General features: G+C 41.9%; 1 protein-coding gene across 4 annotated transcripts in view; it reads right to left on the bottom strand.

Moving 5' to 3' along the window:
• The window catches only part of LOC111865601, a 26189-nt gene extending 11675 nt beyond the window's left edge, over positions 1 to 14514 (bottom strand). Inside the window, exons 1-13 of one of the 4 annotated variants that reach the window (XM_033751891.1) lie at positions 14454 to 14514; positions 12526 to 12783; positions 11124 to 11574; positions 9694 to 9794; positions 9414 to 9575; positions 8493 to 8602; positions 7668 to 7768; positions 5462 to 5566; positions 4353 to 4474; positions 3342 to 3499; positions 1986 to 2086; positions 1065 to 1877; positions 796 to 962 (exon numbers count right to left, since the gene is read on the bottom strand). In XM_033751891.1, the coding sequence (XP_033607782.1) occupies positions 796 to 962; positions 1065 to 1877; positions 1986 to 2086; positions 3342 to 3499; positions 4353 to 4474; positions 5462 to 5566; positions 7668 to 7768; positions 8493 to 8602; positions 9414 to 9575; positions 9694 to 9794; positions 11124 to 11574; positions 12526 to 12783; positions 14454 to 14513 (2709 nt within the window). In that variant the 5' untranslated portion in view covers position 14514. Of the gene's footprint in view, positions 1 to 795; positions 1878 to 1985; positions 2087 to 3341; positions 3500 to 4352; positions 4475 to 5461; positions 5567 to 7667; positions 7769 to 8492; positions 8603 to 9413; positions 9576 to 9693; positions 9795 to 11123; positions 11575 to 12525; positions 12784 to 13669; positions 13743 to 14122; positions 14417 to 14453 lie in introns of those variants that run through there. The other 3 variants (XM_033751890.1, XM_023853773.2, XM_023853772.2) reach the window with 3 other exon arrangements.
• Between the last annotated feature and the right edge of the window lie 2181 nt (positions 14515 to 16695).

Genomic DNA, 16695 nt, shown 5'->3' with positions numbered 1-16695 from the left:
GATTAATGTGATTAGGGTTATAAAGCGTGAAACCCCGCAACAGTGTTAACAGATTAATGCGATTAGGGTTATAAAGTGTGAAACCCCACAACTGTGTTAACAGATTAATGTGATTAGGGTTATAAAGTGTGAAACCCCGCAACTGTGTGATAAGTAGTTGTAGCCGTTACTTGTAGATTGTTCAATAAACCAATTAACGATCCCTACGGCGTATTCAGTAACGAAACACGTTACAATATGAAGAGCAAGAGGATCTGGTGCTGTGGGGTTCACCCACAGACTCAGACGATACAGCGCTGAATGATCAGATGACAGTGAAAAATGAACTGAAATGGATGTGAAAGGAAGCTGTCATGCAGTATCCTGGCATGTCTGGAGGGACTGAGGAAAGCCACAAACATCCAGTGACGACAATCAGTGTCCTGCTTGACATTCCTGCCAGCAATCCCCTCCCCAATATGAGTCAGAACTGTTACTTGTTCAGTGATGATGACAAATTTGTAGTTTGTTTACTAATAGTCAGTAGCTCAGGCAAGTGTATCACAGAACGGAACAATAACGGGTGAATAGTGAGTTGACAGGATTCAGAAGGTGACCATGCTCTAAATGAGGTACTATTGTTGCATCCACCTGGAAGGGCTGAGGAAAACCATGGAAGATCTCTCAATCAAGATGTGTCATGTTCCAACTGAGATTCAACCAGGCAGCTCCCAGATATGAATCAGAAATGTTACTGCTTGAGAGAGCTCACTCAGTTAACAGCGAGACGGGAAACAATGGCATCCCTAACCTCACCTGCTCACATATAAACAGGACAATGTCGTGCAGAGTCTTGAATAGGTCCGCAGCTTTCCCAGGCTTTCCCAGCTTCTTTCCTACATTTGGTTTCCTCTTCTGCAACCGTCCCTTCTCTGAGAGAAGTTTCATGATCCTGGCAATGTCCCTCCTCTGAGCTGCTAGAACTGATGAGTGAAGATACTTTGAAAGAGGGAACTTCCTTCCTGCAGCAGTAATTTTCTTAATAGCCTGGCATCCTCCATTCCTTACTTGAACCTTCTGCTTACCAACTTCCTTCAGAGCTGTCCTGTGTCTCGGAGACTGCGGTTTCACCGGGAGAGGTTTCTTAAACACATGATCATCATTCGGATGTGACTGCTTACTAGTTCCTGGCTGATCAAGTTGATCAGATTCTTCACTGTCCTCTATCTCTCTGTTTACAGACTTCTGCATTTTTTTGGAATGATGTTTTGTTTTCAGAGCACATTTTGGTACACTGGTTGAACTCAATTTACTGCACGAGTCCTGGAGGGATTCGTCAGACACACACTTCCCTGCTGCTTTCCTCCTATCTGCAACCTGATGACATTTCAAGCTCTGCCCAGCACACGTCACATTTGGCTGATCTGACATAGAGCTCGGTCCAGGCTCTGTAGTCAGATAAGTAAGATTCTGTGACATGGAGTCCTGACAAAATGGTTTGATTTTGGCATGTGAAACTGCCTTGCACCTTTCAAGATATTTCCTATAAACCACTAAGAGGTTTGGAGGTCTTCGTGAGACTTTAGAAGACTTTGGGTTATCAGGCTCAGACAAAGACGTTTCTTGCTCCAGGCCTACATTTACTCGCTCTGCTTCTAGCCTTGCCTTCTCACGTTTAGCTGCTCGGATGCTGGCCCTGGCTCTACTTATTGCTAGGTTTGTGAGTATTCTCTGCTCAACAATCTTCCTGACTTTATTTGACATGGGTGCAGGCTTCAGCCTAGACTGCTGCACAGTTTTGCAGGGTTCAAGCCACTTCCTGCAAACAGGGTTTCCTTGTGGAGGTTTCTTCTTTCTAAGTTTCTTTATAGTGACACACTTCTCACACTGGATCATGCCTGCACAAAAAAGAAAACCAAATTCAGTAACTACCCTGTATCTGTCATGCTACCATTACAATGAAATATCCTAGAGCCCCTCAGTATCGCTCACAACTCTACACTCACCCGACATGTACTGCGCAGCATATTGGGACACCAATGCTAGTGCGCCCATCAGCCCTAGCGCTCTGCGTGTCTCCACCCCTTGCTCATTCTTGTACCATGGGCTGAAACACAAGACATTCCAGTCTTTACATAAGAGCAATGACAAGAGGCTTCACATGTCAGCCTGCATATAAATATATTGTCACTTTCCCAGCACAGACCTAACAGAGAACACCCAAATGCCACAAAATTGACTCCGTACTCTTGCCAATAGCCACAGGTGTTAAGGCGATGTACAAGGGTTGTAATACAGGCTTTGAATGCAATTTGAATCTCATTCCCAAACTTTAACTGCACGAGTAAACTTTAATTTCTTAATTTGAGTTATATATTTTATGAAATTCCATATACTATACTGTCTGTCTAAAACATCTTTAAGGATACATCATACCCTGACTTGACAACCTTACAGAAGAAATGTCATGCATGTTTGTCATCTCCGGTATGGCAATTCTGGTTCTCACTGTATGTTGAATATACTATGACATGAAGCCTGAAGGCCAGAATAGTAGAGCATGAGAAGAAATCCATTGCTAGGCAACAGCTTAGTAAACCAGTTTCTGCAGCAACGGATACATAGCAACAATAGAGGAATTGTTGTGAACGATGTTTTCTGTTTGGTCCGTGCAAAGTGGTTATTAAAGAAGAGAGCCGAGGATTGGTAATGCTGTGAGGAGCTGAGCTCTGTAAGGGATGCCAAGAAGAGATGGCTATCCAGTTCAGTCGAGGGAATAGCTGGCAGGCAGTTCTGAACAAGATTTGGCAAAGGAGGGGCCTGAACATGGGAAACTGAAGAATCACCACTGATAGAAGCCGTTCCTAGGGAATGGCTGGTGAAGATACAGCAAGATGGAAAAAGCTTAGTGGGAGTTGTGGTGAACTGTAAAGTGTGGAGGTTAGTGGTAGCACTGTGACTGCCTGTAGTTCTGAGTGGTGTGTACAAGTAGTCAATAAATCCAATATCCAATCCATATCCCGTCTATAGTCACACATACCCGAAATAAGTGACAGTATAATCTAACAACTTACTGCTGTTGATAGTAATAACGCAATCCCAAAGATGCATTGAACACAGCATATACACTGTGACAGTGACAAGTAAAGGGATCATACTGTGGGTGAAGACTGGTCTGTTGTTATACATAAACTTGAGGTTTTCGCAGCAGTGAATATACACACTGCAATCTTCTGGGTTATGATACAGTGCAGTCTAGAAGAGTGGTACGAACATTTCGAAAGTTTTGCAATCCATAAGATGGTAGCACGAGCTTAAGTTTTGCTGTTATTTAAATCCTCTGTGTAATCCTGAGTCTGTACCTGGCAATCATGAGGCTAGGTTTGTCACCAAACAATGCTCCTGCAGCTTCTGACACCTTCAAATCATGCTCCTTTAGCTTATCTCTGTTCTCTGGAGGTTTGTGCAGTTCTAGAAGATCTCGCTGCTTAACTAGCATCAAATAACATTGCCGCACAACCTATAATCAGACAACATATACTTCATAGCACTATGGATGATTTATTTGAACTTCATATATGAATTATATAACAAGTAAAAGCAAAGTTGAAGAATGCTGTCTTCTGGGATGTGGCACGGTGTAGATATTGTGTATACTGACGTTTCAGAGGAACATATCGCCTCCATCTTCTGGATAGAAAAGTCCGTGAGCAAGGAACCAACGTGAGCAGGTGGCTGCAGACTGAGTCACCAGTCGAAAACACCCAGCTATATAAGAACAGGAAGAGAGAGAGGGGCTCACATGGGAAATCAACAGAGAGGAGACAGGAAGGGTGTGTGAAAACAGGCCAGCAGATAGCTGGTATAGGATCGTGTTGGGGGGGGGGGGGGNGGGGGGGGGGGGGGAAGGAGGCATATGTGGGAGTGGGGGTATAGCTCTATCCATTCTTAACCTCAGCATTAGGAGGAGGTGACTTGTTAGCTTCACATCACAGCAGCTTTATCCCAAAGGAATGAGCTTCTGGTAGATACTGGATGGGCCCCAGAGAGCCAGTGTGGTCATTGTGACGAGGAAGATGTCTGGCCCTGTTCGGAACTGAATCCCAGTTACTTGCCTCCCCTTACATAGCCAGTTTCTATACCAACTGAACGGACCAATATGAAACACAAACAGACTGACGATATTTTGGTATACAGCTATGCACAAAATTTATTTTAAGTTAATTATATGGGTTGAAAGATGACATATATATTCATATTATGCTCTTGAAGTAAAGAATGCACACAAAAATTAAACGGATCACTGCCCTAAAAATGTTCAAGCTTTTCACTCTGTGTGACACTGTATCGAGATTCTGAGGATTCAGTGTTACCTTCTGTATAAGCTGGTGTGCGCTGTCACTTCCTAGTGAGTCCATGAGTATCAACTTGCTGACCGAGGTATGTGTCACATTCACTGTAGATCCCCATGGGGTCAGGTTTTTGCCATATTCCCCTAAAACAGACATTCAGATTATCAGTTTCCAAAAACTGACAACACTGGATGTTATTTCTTCTGAAATCGGATTTTCATAGCTGCGGCTGCTGCAGCTGAAGCCACAGACGCTGCCGCAGCCACCCCTACACTTGACATACTGTAGGGGTTGCAAGGCAGAATATTTCCAGATGACATCTTTAACATTTTCTTTAGCTCACTTTTATCCTGGTAATTTTCTGCTGATGGTATTCCCTCTTTCAGCAAGTTCCTTTCACTTTATGACTATAGCAGAGCAACTATTTAATGCCCTAAATTTAGAGTGTTCCCTCATTAAACATTCAGTATCAATGATTCCAAGGCAACATTAACCTTTGTGTTAAATTTCCGTGTATAAAGATCTGTCTCATTTTCATGATGAAATCCACTGATTCCCCAAAAAATCTTAAATCGGGGTTTCAGGGTGCAGTGATAGAGACTGTACACTGTCCGAGGTATATTTTACATACACATTTCATAAACTGATCCTGTTTCCATGAGCAGGTGTAAGGGGGGAGAAGATCCTCTATGGACGGAGCCACTGATGATGTCTGACCAATATCCAGTGATCGTGACTAGCTCTTTCTAAGAGGCCCAGCTGCATAGCAGCCCCTCCACTCTCACACCCAATGACAGAAACAGATCTAAACATACCTAAAACAATGGACAGAGATGACTGTATCACTCAAAATAACAACTCAACCCCTATCACACATCTTTACAGAATCACAATGCTCTTTTAAATTTCTTGTATTCCAAAGTTTACTGTCATCTGTAACACGGCACTGTGTTAACCTGAGACATGATGCTGTGTTGTTTGGTAGATTCGGAGGAACCTGCTCCCCTAGTCGATATCCCTGAGAGTATTGAGGGGGGGGGGAGCAACAGGTTTCTCTGAAATGTTAGTACCAATTTACCAAACTGTATGACACTATATAATTACAGGCCACAACTAGCCATTCTACTCACCGGTTGGCACTGGTTCCTGCTTAATACCAAGACAGGAAATTGTTTCTGTGCCGCGCATTGGCTTCTCAAAGAGAGCTGGGGTTACCAACCTGGACAGCATGGGACCTGAAACAGTCAAAGTTTGACTGTTGGCAGCAGAGGGGAAACTAATTTACAGCAATGGACAATTAACAAGAAGTTATGATGCACATGTTCCTTGGGGTGTGCTACGATGTCCTCAAAGTTGTCATACATAACCTCAAAATATCACACTGGCACCGTACATTTCCCTCTGGCCACAGAGATCTCTATCCTCTATAAGAGAGGCCCAGAAACTTCTGTTACTGATGCACACCACCCTCACACAAACAAAGGTACTGATACAGGCTATCCAGAGACCTCAGATGTTACCTGCAAAGCAGGACAATGCTGAGATGATCTTGAGACCCCGCCAATTGTGCAGCTACTCAAGAATTTCCCAACATTATATGGAACCCAAAGGTTCGTTACCATGAGCACACGTGCCCTCCACCAGTCCCTATACTCACCCAGACCAATCCAGTCCATAATATAATATAATAATATTACCCTACAATGTATGGCTAAGTATTCCTAGTGGCCTCTTTCCTTCTGGTCTGGACAATGCCAATTGCTGTATTTAGATGCCTGCGTTAGGCCAGCATTTTGCAGTCAGAGTGGACTGCAGTTCGTAAACACTGCACGTCAACTGAATTTTGTAGCTCTCACGACTGCAACTTTATCTGTCAGTGAAGCAATGGATTTGAAAGAAGAAGCACTGCTGCTCCTCTGCTTGCGTAGAAGGAGGCGAAGGCGATTGAAACTTTGGAAAGTCTGGGTACATCCAATATTACAAACAGAACACAATGTATTTACAGAGCTTACACAATAAGAGGACAAATTTTTCAATTATTTTAGAATGTCATTTTCTTCCTCTGATATAAAACATATATTTGTTGCAGATGAAGCTTTCAGTTTGTCTGAAAACATGTTGCATCCTTATGGAGGCAAGAACCTTACTGTAAAAAAGAGAATTTTTAAATATCAGCTGTCACGAGCTATGAGATATAGCAATGTTCCTTTGGCAAATAAATGGCATATCTTTCATAAACACTTAATGTTTCAATTGATTTTATCATGGATGTTGTGAAAGCATGCTGCATTCTACACACTTTTGTGTGAAAAAGAGATGGCTGCAAGTTTGAAGACACTCTGTCCGTGGTAGGGTTCAAAGATCAATAGTGCCACCAAAATATGAGTCACCAGGGAGGACAATTATTAAATTATATCTGAGATACATTCTCTGACTACTTTGTGAGTGATGAAGGGAAGTTGGAGTGGCAATGTGATTATGTGTAAAAGAAATGAGAGATACAACAGTAATACATAGTAATGTTACCTACAGTCCATTCGCGGAGACGAGAGAGTCCTCGTAAACAAATGCACGCGGTGTCTCCGTCGCTCTTTGAATGAAATCATGCAGCGAACACATGATGCATGTATTGTTGCAGGGGTGTCCAAAGTTCACTCTTCAGTCTGAATGCAGGTTAACGTGTGTCCGAATGCAGTGAGCGCACTGAAGTAACTGCGCGCTTTGTCCACTCCTTGCTGTCAGATGTGGCAACTTGAGGCCTGCTTTGTTTACGCTGACTGTCTCGTCTCCATGAATGGACTATAGTACACGTAATCAAATACAAACTATGAAAGAGCTTACCTATTCCATTTTCTACCTGTTGCTCTTTTCAGTGAAATTCACTGAAAACTTTTCACAATTACTGCCCATGCACTGTTTTATTTAATGTGATTACTATATGACTCACTCTTGTAGTTACAGATGCATGGACAGTTCTTTAATTCACTAATAAATGCACCTGTATTGAAGGAACTGCGTTCTACTTCCATTGTGTCACTCTTACAGCTGAATACTGAGGATGAAGGCAGCAGAACAGCGCAGTCAAGGTCATGCAGTCCATGTAGTAGGAACAACCACACCTGAGCAGTCACTACCTCAGTGAGGATCCACTGAAAATGAACTGCAGCCATCAATCATGACTGCAAAATACACTTTCGTGTGGTGTTTATTAAAATTTCGATGGCGTCGGCTGAACTGTTGAGATGCGATTGCAAGTCAACTGCATGTGCAGTGCATTTCAACTGCAAAATGCCATCCGTGTATTCCTGCCCTTAGAGGGTTCAATACATGACCTACCTTCAGCAACATGAATCTCCAGCTTGACAGGCTTCAAGGAAGGGGCAGGAGCACGCGTCTGTGGGGCGGCAGTGGTGGAGGCACTTTCCGTCATTGGCAATCTGTGTGAGGCAGAATTTAGTAATAGTTAAAATACAGCTGGAATCTGAGATCCTCACAGTGGTGACTGTGAAAATATTTCCTTCTGGTATGCAATGCTTCTTGCTTGTTATTTGCTTGGCTTACTCCTTGACCTTGAAGATGGAGGCAGTATGTCCCTCCAAAATATTGGTTAAATACTACCATACAAAATTAATATACACCCCATGAGATAGTATTCTGTTAAAACATCAGTTTGGTTTCAATTGTGAGACAGTTCCTGTGTGTCCATCTATCAGAATGCAACAGCTTTAGAATCCTTGAACAGATTTTCATGAAATCTGATATTGTAGCCTCACTAAAATTTGTCAATAAATTCCAATTTTGAAGGAGGTCAAAGAAAAATAATGGACCCCTTTTATAAATATTCATAAAGCATCATACTTACATATATACAAGGATTAACACTTATCATTCTGTTGTTATGTATGTTCATAATCATGTTACAGTTAGTGTTGGTAGTAGTCATAAAAGAGGAACATGGGAGGCATGTTCAAGTCAACGTCTATCTTTGCCAGAGAAGTTCCTGTAGTACCCTTAGTAGGAGATGGCAGGTAGTGAACCTCTGTTTGGAAAGATTTTCCAGATTATGATATTAGGTTACAAAGTAGGCAATTAGTCATTCTTTGGAGGAATGCACTGCTTTCATCTTCAGGACAAATACCTCAAATCTCTACTTTTACTTACTTTTTGGGGAATTTTGGTGGGGTTTGAGAGGGCTGTGGCTCCACTAGCTTCACTTTGCTCTGTGACTCCAACAGGCGACATCTCTCTAGTGCACTACCAACCTCAAGAGTCTGAAACCACACGTCTGAATATGACTACCTCACAACATTTAATTCTGAGTTGTTAGTGCATTTCAGAGGATCATACTGGCCTTACCTTCATGGTCAAACAGTAAGCCAAGCAGGAAACCAGCATGAGGCAGGTGGCAAGAAAAGGTCTACTTGCTGCATGCTTCCAGCTGATTTCCTGAACCACAAAGGTAGAGGCAGTATGTTCCTTGAAAATGTCATGCTTTTTCTAAACTACACGGCGTTACAACACAGGAGACTACACTCTTCACAACTACTGCTGTGAGTTCTCAAACTGGATGAATATTCTAGCTTTTAGCCATAAACATGTATACGAACATTTGCCGCAACAAGGTAACAAAGCAGCCGGGTGCACAATCTACTTACCAGAACTCTGCTAACATGAATAAGAAACCATGAGATACACTTCTGCAATGAAACGAACAGATAAGGCATACAACACCCAGGAAGATGAGAACAAGGGTGTGGACATGAAAACAAGTACACAGAGAAATAGGAGACACAAAAAACAAGCAAGGAAATAAATAAAGAAATAAACTGTTCATTAAATTAAAAGAAGATGAACATAAGCATGATAAAAGAAGATATCAAATTGACACAAACAACTAAATAACATTAATCACATCTTCTGACAAGCACAATACCTGAGGAAAGCTATACTGATGCCTGACAACAGTTGTACTGACACTTGCAGCTAGTTTGTAGACAACTTTCACTCTGTCTCTCAAGTTCACTGGGGGCTAATGGGGTTCTGCCATGCAGGACCATATAACTAACAAGACATGATGCTAACCTTGAACTCAAGCTGTGTTTTTGTGTGCTCAAGTTCCTTCTGCAGCTCCTTCAGCTTGTCCCTCTGTTCCTGTGCCTGGGACTCCAGTTCCTGTGCCCTCATCAGCCGCTCCATCTCGACCTCAGCATTCTTGCTATTCAGCTGAGAGCGGAGAATGGACACCTGCCAAGGTAACATATATATTTTGACAGCAAGAGCCTTGAAATTCCACACACATACTGAGTTTTTGCTGAGACAAGGGGACAATGGATAGTGAAAGTGGACATGGGACTGCACTCACCTCGCCCTCCTTGGTGAGTGTGTGATCCTGCAGCTTCTGATAGGCTAATCTGAGCTGCTGTAACTCACGGACTAGCAAGTCTCTTCCATTCGCGTCAATGACTGAAAAACAAACATTATATCTGCGGGATAGTTTCATTTGGTTCTGCATGCCACAGAATTCTATGATTAAAAGCAATGGGCAATAGGAACAATAATTTACATGACCCACATAAAACTGGAAACATCAAGGGAGGAAGAGGAGGAGGCAGAACAAAAAGATGGAGGAGAAAGGGAGGGAAAAGAGTGACGATAATCAGACACAGAGTGTCTGCAGAACATGTTCAGCATTTCACAGCACTATATTTTCATAACCAGGATGCATCTGACACGCTGTCTACAATCATTTACTTACAGAGATGATCTCCATAAATCAGTGACATGTAATCAACACTGTCATAGCCAATTGAAAAATGAGCAATTTTGATTCTTTAGGGCGCAGCTGAAGGTGCTAGAATGTTAACATTCACCCAGGGCTGACCACCCAAGCACTAGCACATGCACATACAAATGGACAACAGTGTAAAAACCATTTTCTTTATTCAGGGGTGCTGAAAATGTGTAAATCTGTAAAAATTTCAAGATCAAAATTTTCACCATCATAACACTTTCTCATACACACTACACATGTGAGAACGTAACAGGAGAACAAACCTTTACAATTTGAATCAGCAAGTTTCACACATGCAAATCTTTTAGTGTTGCAGATATGAAGATGACAAACATATCCAAGTATTTGCGATGCCGTAGTTTCAACAGCAGCCATAATCCTGTGTTTCAACATTTCAGAGTCATGGGACATTAAACATGGGGACTTACAGAAGAGGGCTATATCTACAAATTCAATAATCTGCAAACTTTACACTTACAGCAGCTCAAACAAACTTGCTATATGGGGGAGGCGCACCATACTGCAGGAAATCTACAACTTCCTTCTCCAGTTGTGGGAAAATGAAATTTTAGGGCAAGATGTTGTGGCTCTGATATGTCATCTCATTACAAGGGATGTGCATGCAGAAGTGTGTTACAATAAACACTATCTGTGCGTGTCAGTTTAGCTTTAGCTTACTTCAGTTACATATTAAGAAGGGCCGCGCCATAGCTCAAGCGGTTAGTCACTGGCTTCCCACCGCGGCGGCCCGGATTCAACCCCGGGTCTGGTCAAGTGGGATTTGTGGTGGACAAAGTGGCGGTGGGGCAGGTTTTCTCCAAGTACTTCGGTTTCCCCTGCCAATCTTCATTCCACCAATTGCTCCACAATCACCCTCACCTATCATCTGGGGCTGGTACAATAGGCCAGAAGTGAATGCAGTAGAAGGGGCTTAGTCCCACCCCACTAGCATTAAAAAAATTACATATTAAGAAAATCAAATAGGCACTCTGTATAATTACCTGTGTTTACATTGTTCATTGAACTAAATGGAGAAGCCGATATCTGAACATTTCCTGGCAATGTTCTAGAGTTGAACGAAACAGCATTCTGTTGCACCATCTCCACCTGTTCCGTAGAGGACTGAGCATTTGTTGGCAAAATCGCAGCATGCTTTGATTTAGACATAACTGAAGGTCTCTTAACATCCTTTGGGAACACCTCTGGATGTCTTGAAGAGAGTGGTCCGTTTCTTGGAAACACATTTGAGGGTGCTGTTGTGGATGGACTTTTTTTGGGGCATGTTCCTGTCCATTTTGAGGTAGATGGAAAATTTCTGGTGAATGCTGAAGTTTGTTTTGGTTTAAGTGGCTGCGCTGCAGATGTTTGGAGGTCCTCGACTCCTGTCTGCACTGATGCAAGTTCCCCAGTCTGTGCCTCTTCTTTGGCTCTGGATGTTTCTTGGGTGCATGCCTTTCAATCGAAAAGAAAATGTCTGTTACACTGGGATGATATAATCAAGATGTCCACAACCTGTATCCCATACTTCAGCATCACAATACAATCAAATAACCAAGTAACCATTTGTGAGTCACTTGCATATTCCTGCACTCAACTGAATATGAACACTAACTCCATGGAACAGCTGTGCAGCTAATCAAGAAGTTTCCTGCCATTTATCGAACCCAAATATCATTAGTGTTCATAAGAGCCAGCCACAGTTCTCTATCCTCAGCCAAATCAATTACTCTTCCATTTGTTGAGATTCATTTTAATACTATCCTTCTGACTATTCCTAGGCTTTCAAAATGATCTCCTTCCTACAAGATATCTGACCAAAACTGTACAAGGGCTTCCCGTCTCTCCATGCTTCTCATTCTCCTTGAGGTGATCGTCCCAGCAAATTGTGAAGCTCCTCATTATGCCACTTTTCCAGCCTCCCACTACTGTCTGTGCTTTTAGACCTGGCCGTTCTCAGCAGAATGCACTCGGTATCTGAGTGAGCCCACTGTCTGAGATAGCGATTGGTTATAAAAGACCCTAGTTACACTACTCACCTTTCTGCCCCACAATGCACATGCAACCACTGCCCTGCTATTTCTGGACATAGCTCTCACAATCAACAAGAAAACTAGATTTAAAAACATGGTCTATGCTTCATCCTTCACATGTCCAATCATTTCCTTCGGCTACCTGTTCCCAAACAGCCTCACTATATGTACATTCCTGCCTCACAAGTTTCACTCTCTTCTGATCTGTGCTGATAATATGCATTTATTCAGATGTGAAGTGCAAAGATGGGGAAGAACTGCAAACATTGTGTGAGTGAATACAGCATTAGAAATTCATCTAGAGTAACTGAGGAGAACCACTAGATCTTGGCCATGAATCTCCCAGTTGCTTAACTTCATCAGGGGTACGAACCTGGGACAATGCCTGTGAAGCCAGGATGAAACACTCCTCCACAGTATTAGCATCGAGATCCTCTCCCCAGACATCATCATCAACTCTCGCTTGCCGGGACGTCGAGCCATCATCCAACCTTGGTTTCTTGGATGGAGGAAATGAACATTCTCGATATCTGTCTCGCAAGGAGCTTCTATGAGATCCAATCTGATGTATATTCTTAGAAACCTTATTGTTACTGAACATACTGTACTCATTCCTTTCATGCTGGGATGTCTGTTTGGGAAACAAAGCAAACACAACTTTATACTGGAATGTTTCGTGCCTACATATGAATGCTGCTCTCTTTCTGCTCCCTGATCATTTACTGGATACCTCACAAACATAAGTCTAGAGCAAAATGGGTGGAAAAAGCTGAACTGGATTTAATTCACCCAGGGCAGGGTCATACAGCATACATCCAGCATTAGAATCTGAGTCCTGTAGAAAAGACAACTGGCTACTTATATAATTAGCAACTGGCCAAGGAACACCATTTACCAGTGCTCAGAAAACCCACTTATCTGCTCATCTGTGATAAGTGAAATGTTAACGCTGATAAGATGAAAAACCTCTGAATTTACTAGTTAATATTCTTCCCCCCTGTCAATATATTCCTTCACAGATGTTGAACAGTAAATGATATCTTGTACACAAAATTGACTGGCCTAATGATAATACTCTACACTTGTATTTGGTAAGTGCTTGGTTTGAATCTTGCTCAGGACATCAACTGTCCTGACTGAGGTTATGTGCGGTTCCCCTCAGTCTCTCAGACAAATGTCTCACCACGCCCACTTCTTTGCATAAACTTTACAATTATTCATTCATCTACAATCCTAATATTAAATGATACATAGTCTAGCTCTGACAGTGTCATAAATTCTACTAAGAAAATACTGTATACACAATATATAACATAACATCATTTTATATGCCCTGTACATCATGTAATTGTCAACAGACTGGTGTGGAGCAACTGCAGCAGTATGGTTATGTGTGGTTTGCCTTGCAGGTAAATGTCTGGTATGTAGAACTTTCCTCTGTTTGGCAAACTAAATCAACATCTGTTCCCTCTCATTCTGTATCATGCAGTTATTTAACCATTACTCAGTATAATTACAAAGAAAATATTTCCCATTAATTCAGTACAGTTTATGTTTATTTAACTGTATGGCTCATAATGCAGCACCAAAGGCACATTTCCATGGTACCCCTGCAGCAAATAGAAAATTCTGTAAATGAACCTTTTATGTAACCTGTGTCTTCTGCGCAAAATCAATATTCTGTAGCAAAAAATACAGAATATTCGGCTTACAACATGCACCATGCATTGAATCGTGTATAAGCATCCATACAATGGGATTGGTACAGCCTCAAGATATGTGGCATGTCTCACAATCGTCAAGAACAGTCAAACTCCGGGAATCTCGCACACAATTGTACTGTGTTTGTAAAGTGTACATGTCTTCCATTGCTTTCTTCAATTGGGTTCAAAGAGGGTTGACCGGCAATAAATAAAAACTGTAACTTCTTAACCTACAAAAATTCTAAAACGCTTATTTCGAACTCTTACCTCAATATCGTAACATCGGAGGTAACAGCTAACACCAGAAGTCGTAAGAAAGGCCAATTCAACTTTAAACGTTTAAATTACGATGTACGGGCAAAATACTACCTGCTCTAAGTTAAATTTCCCACCATCACGCATATCCATTTGTCCAAATTTATCAGCGCGACTCACTGTACTACACGGGTTACTAAGTATAAATAATTCGACTGTAGCGAATTATGGTAGGAGTCAGTTACCTACAGAAGACTAGAATGACTTTATGCGACTTAAAAACACTGGTACAATATATTAGCTTTATTTAGTTCGAAAACTAAAGGTAACTATTTCTCAGCACCTCGATAAACACGATGCATGAAGAGTATCCAGAGAAAGTAATAGCAGCATTCTTATTCATATTGCGCTTCTTCCTGCGTTATGACGCTCTAATCTTAAACGTGCGTACATACTATTCGGTCAAACATGTTGCTTCACATCTTCAGGGCAGAACTGAACTGGAAGATGGAAGCAATATGTTCTACCGACCTAACAGGAGGCCACATCACATAAGATTACCTTTTCGGCAATCACAGTTTTCCTTTATTGCCCTCAGCATTTGTTAAGCATGACTCACAAGAAAGAATGTAATGAAGTAATGTAAAATGATTAATTTAAATCCTAGTTACCACGGTATAAGCAGCAATATGATGTAATGACTACAAATACTGTCCTGTACTTGAGCCAGGATAGATCCATCAGTACTGGGGACGGGGATAGATTCGTGACAGGGCAAGAGATTTTCTCTTCTCCACAGCCATGAGACTACCTGTGGGGCCCATCCAGCATCCTTTCCAGTGGATACTGTGAGATATTTTTCTGAGGCATGAGGCTGGTCACATCTCTATCTAGTGCCTAGGTCAAGAACAACCCCCCCCTCCATATGCCTACATTGTGAAAGGTAAAGTTGTCCCTGTTCTTAATTAATTAAGCACTACGCCATGAAAGCGTATGGGGAATGGGTGTATAGATCCACATTTTCTTGACCTCAGCACTAGCTGGAGGTCAGTGGTCAGTTTCACAAACAGGCTGCTTTACGCCAAGGGAAAGAACCCCCAGTATCCATTAGAGAGGAGGTTGGGTGGACCCCAGTGTTGGTATGGATGATGTGGAGAAGAGAAAATTCTTGCCCCTACCAGGACTTGAACTCTGAGCCCTCGGTTGTCCAGACTGTAGCCAGTCACTATGCCAACTATGCTATCCTAGCTCCCCTGCCATCACGGTGTGGTGCTTAAATAATTATGTACAGAGAAAACTTTAACTTCTCCTGTGCTTGAAGAGGTCCTGGGATGTTTAGAAAATTACTGTTCTGCCTGAGGTTTTTCTCAGTCCCTTCAAATACTGGAATGGATAGGCTACATCCTATGGTGCAGATGAGGACAGCTGATTCCTCCTAAACAATAATAATGATCTGCCAAACTGTACCATGCTATATGCCAGAGATACAATAGAAAAAGGAACAGATATATGTATCACACAGATCCTTGAGCAGGGTGCTGGAAAAGTCGGATTACGAGCATAATATATCTCATTCAACAACAACAGGTTACAAATGCTGCCAAGTGCAAATTATACCAAAATAGATTATATCACACTAACAGCAATTACATTGTAATTCTTCAGTATTTTTAGAAACTAGCTGAGTACATGCAAAATTGTATTGGGCTACTATAATGAAAATACATATATGATCAGACACCTGATTATAGTCAGTCAAACATTTCTTAGTAAAATAAATTCATCTACAGAGTGGAAGGTGTGAGTTGAAAAGAATTCCTTCAATGACATTTTGAATTGTTATTTGTTTGGAGACCTCATTTTTAGTGGAGGGCTGTTGTATAGTTTTATTCCACTGCAGTGACTCCTTGATGGACTGTAAGCTTTCTGGTGGGAACATGAAGACCACGCTTCTGTCTCGTATTGAGTGCGTGGACCTGCAGGTTTCCTCGTACTTACTTACTTACTCATGGAGCTGAGCCCTTCTGGAGGAGCTGCCAATTTTGCAGCTACTCAAGAATCTCCCAGCATTTTATGGAACCAGAAGGTCCATTACCGTGCTCACAAGAGCCCTCCACTGTTCCCTATCCTGACCCAGATCAATCCAATCCATTCTATCCTATCTCTCTAAGATCCATTTTAATATTGTTCACCCACCTACATCTTGATCTTCCCAGTGGTCTCTTTCCTTCTGGTTTTCCCACCAATATCCTATACGCATTTGTCTTCCCCATTCATGCTACATGCCCTGCCCACCTCATCCTCCTTGACTTGTTCATTCTAATTATACTTGGAGAAGAGTACAAGTTATGAAGCTCCTCACTGTGCAGTTTTCTCCAACCTCCTGCCACTTCACCTCTCTTCGGTCTAAATATTCTCAGCACCCTCAAGTCTATGTTCCTCCCTTAATGTCAGAGACCAAGTTTCACACCCATATAGAACCACAGGCAAAATTATAGTTTTGTATATTTTAATTTAAATGTTTTAGGACAGCAGACAAGAAGACAAAAAGGTTCTGGATTGAATGGTAGCAAGCATTACCCGAG

The sequence above is a fragment of the Cryptotermes secundus genome, unplaced genomic scaffold (genome assembly GCF_002891405.2).
Source record: "Cryptotermes secundus unplaced genomic scaffold, Csec_1.0 scaffold1443, whole genome shotgun sequence".
Taxonomy (NCBI): Eukaryota; Metazoa; Arthropoda; class Insecta; order Blattodea; family Kalotermitidae; genus Cryptotermes; species Cryptotermes secundus.
The sequence above is the reverse complement of the archived record's forward strand: the minus strand, read 5'-3'. Positions and strand labels throughout refer to the sequence as shown.